The sequence below is a fragment of the Borostomias antarcticus genome, assembly GCF_949987555.1.
Source record: "Borostomias antarcticus genome assembly, chromosome: 14".
Lineage (NCBI taxonomy): Eukaryota > Metazoa > Chordata > Actinopteri > Stomiiformes > Stomiidae > Borostomias > Borostomias antarcticus.
Genome location: NC_140247.1, coordinates 14,701,696 through 14,704,945, shown reverse-complemented (window position 1 = coordinate 14,704,945; position 3,250 = coordinate 14,701,696). Strand labels below are relative to the sequence as shown.

Here is a 3,250-nt window from a genome sequence, read left to right as displayed (position 1 = left end):
TATCTGAGTCTGGAGAGAGACTATATTTGAGTCTGGAGAGAGACTACCTCTCTCCTTCCACAGAGCGCCCTCTAGAGGCCCATTCAGCCGGCGTCCCTCTGGACCCTGGACCTGGGGTCGGCACACACACACACACACACACTCCCCCGTGAGACCCGCGGTAGAGAGCTGACCGCCGTCACCCGTTCACGATGAGGGCTCCGCTTCCCCCGGCCGTCCAGAGGGTGGTCAGCGCGGAGGATGGGCTTCGACGCGACGGCCGTAGAACCCTGCTGACCAGATCAGCCAAGGGGCGGAGCGGTCAGGGTTTAGGGGGTCTTAAAACTCGGCCCGACTCGCTTTCTCCAGCCGAGGGGGGAGGTTAGGGTAACGTCCGCCACAGATCGCCGGATGCCGTCAAAACCTTTACGGCTGTCCGGTCGACACGGCCGGCGTGCGTCTGTGGGTCTGACGCCCGGGAGGTCGCGGTGCCGAGGTGTCGTCCTTTGCTCTCTAGCGACGTCTCTCTCTCTCCTCTTTCTCTCTCTCCTCTTTCTCTCTCTCCTCTCTCTCTCTCTCCTCTTTCTCTCTCTCTCTCCCTCCGCCGCTCCGCTCCATTCCAGAGTCGCGTGCTGGTCTGGTCACTCACTCACACGCTGTCTAGTCAGTCCTCCCTCTCTCTCTCTCTCTCTCTCTCCTTCTCTCTCTCCCTCTCTCCTCTCCATTTCTCTCTCCCTCGCCTTCTCTGTCTCCCTCCCATGCTCTCTCTCTCTTCCCTATCTCTCTCTCCCTCTCCTCCTCTCTCCCTCCCTCTCTCTCCCTCTCTCCCTCCCTCTCTCTCCCTCCCTCTCTCTCTCCCTCTCTCTCCTCCCTCTCCCTCTCCCTATCTCTCTCTCCCTCTCCCTCCCTCTCTCTCTCTCTCCCTCCCTCTCTCTCTCTCCCTCTCTCTCTCTCTCTCTCCCTCCATCTCTCCATCTCTCCGTGTGTTGGGTGTTTTCCAGGGCAGCTGGCAGGGTGTTACAGCTGTCGTTAGTGTCTGGTTTCAATATACCCATTCTATCACCCCCCCACCCCCCCACACCCACACACACACACACACACACACATGCATACTCACACACACCCACACACACACACACACACACACACACCCACGCACCCACACATACATGCACGCAAACACACACGCACGTGTACACACACACACACACACACACACACACACACACACACACACACACACACACACACACACACCTCTGAGTCCAGGCCAGCAACAGGCAGGGGGATATGCAAGCTGGCAGAAGCTGATGAGCGGAGCCACATACACACAACACACGCACACACACACACACACTTTCAGACTCGCTCATGTGAACTGAACCAGCATGCTAAAACCTGAAACACAAGACTGGCTGCCGTGTGTGTGTGTCTGTGTTTGTGTGCGCATGTGCGCGTGTGCTGTGTGTGTGTGTGTACGTGCGCGTGTGTACGTGTGTGTGTCTAAGTGCCAGTCTTGACAGGCTGTCATAACTTTGAATGCATTGGTGGTCACTGGTCAGCGCATCGGAGTCTATCTTCACCGTGGCAGATTTACTGTGCGTTTGTGAAAACGGAGCATTGTGGGTAATGCAAATCGACGGAAAAAAACAATACGGCAACCAACAAGTGTGTGTGAGGATCCGTCACAAGCTACCAGAACAGCTTCAGCGCACCTTGGCATAGATTCACCAAGTCTCTGAGATTCTGCAGGAGGGGTGGAACACCATTCCACCAAAATAGAGTCCCTCATTTGGTGTTTCTCACAAAAATCTCTGGTAGGTGTTCAACCAGGTTGGGATCTGGTGACTTCGAAGGCCCTAGCGTTTGATTCACGTCGTTTTCATACTCATCAAACCCTTCAGCGATGCCTGGTGCATCTTGGGATGTGGGAGGAGTCATCCTGAAAGAGACCACGCCCATCAGGGTAGACATGTTTCATCGTAGGATGAGGGCCGATGCCTTGGAGTATCTTCTCTCTCTATGCGATCGTCAACAGACTGTTCGTGCTGATGGTCTCATCACATCCCGCACTGACATTCTCAATAACTAGAGGAGGAGTTCTATTTTTAGAAAATAGAATTTTACTTCTATTTTATTTCCCTTACATATCACACTGATGCACGAGCATCGCGGTCATCAAATGTACACTTTCAACCACAATTTCCTATTTACTGATGTCTTTCCTATGGATCTAAATGCTATCTATACACGCCCCAGAGCATGATGGGATGTCGACTGCTTCACTGTATCCTGCAGCACACCTGTACGGAAGCATCTGCATTCATTATGTTTCTCCACGGATTTATTGATTTATTCTGTTTTTTCCCGTTAATTTTCCCCCCATCTGGATGTGCTGTAAACTCCCCACGCGCACACATGATCACAAACAGACACAGAACAGACTCGGACCGAGCCCTTCTCTCCCCCTAGTCACAGACGACGAGAGATGTAAACCATCCACTGGTGTTAACTGCTGTCAAGCCATAATAACGGTTGCATGGCTGCTATGTAGAAAATACAGTGTAATTCAATGTTTGACTGTTTGTGATAACACTCTGGGCAGACATGATAACAGGCAGGGCAGAAGTTTGACAGATCGTTCCTTTTGCTCGCTGTGATGTTTGACTGCGTGACGTGTTCCAGCCGACAGCTGTTTGAGCTCAGTGTTTCTCCTCTCTCCCCCCCTCTCTCTCTCTCCTCTCTCTCTTCTCTCTCCTGCTGTCCTCCCTCTTCTCTCCTCGATTCTCGTCTCATCTCTTCTCCTCTCTCTCTCTCTTCTCTCCTCTCTCTCTCTCCTCTTCTCTCTTCTTCTCTCCTCTCTCTCTCTCTCTCTCTCTCCTCTTCTCTCTTCTCTCCTCTCTCTCTCTTCTCTCATCTCTCTCTCTCTTCTCTCCTCTCTCTCTCTCTTCTCTTCTCTTCTCTTCTCTTCTCTTCTCTCTCTCTCTCTCTCTCTCTCTCTCTCTCTCTCTCTCTCTCTCAGGACCAGGAAACTGCAGATCAGGAACATCCCGCCCCACCTGCAGTGGGAGGTGAGTCAGGGCCTGTTCTACCTCCTCTCCCTAACCCAACCCTAACCCTAACCCAACCCTAACCCTAACCCTAACCCAACCCTAACCCAACCCTAACCCTAACCCTGGGTCTAGTTATACCTCCTCTCTAACACTGGGTCTGAGTAAGGCCTGTTCTACTTCCTCTCCCTAACCCAACCCTGACCCTAACCCAACCCTAA

The 3,250-nt window shown here is 52.7% G+C and overlaps 1 protein-coding gene across 1 annotated transcript in view; it reads left to right on the top strand.

The window, feature by feature from the left end:
* Nucleotides 1–3,250, top strand: part of igf2bp1 (insulin-like growth factor 2 mRNA binding protein 1) — a gene marked incomplete at its 3' end in the record, with an annotated part of 46,588 nt that overhangs the window by 20,074 nt on the left and 23,264 nt on the right. Inside the window, exon 3 of the mRNA XM_084448779.1 lies at nucleotides 3,002–3,050. Within this exon, the coding sequence (XP_084304905.1) occupies nucleotides 3,002–3,050 (49 nt within the window). The remainder of the gene's footprint in view (nucleotides 1–3,001; nucleotides 3,051–3,250) is intronic.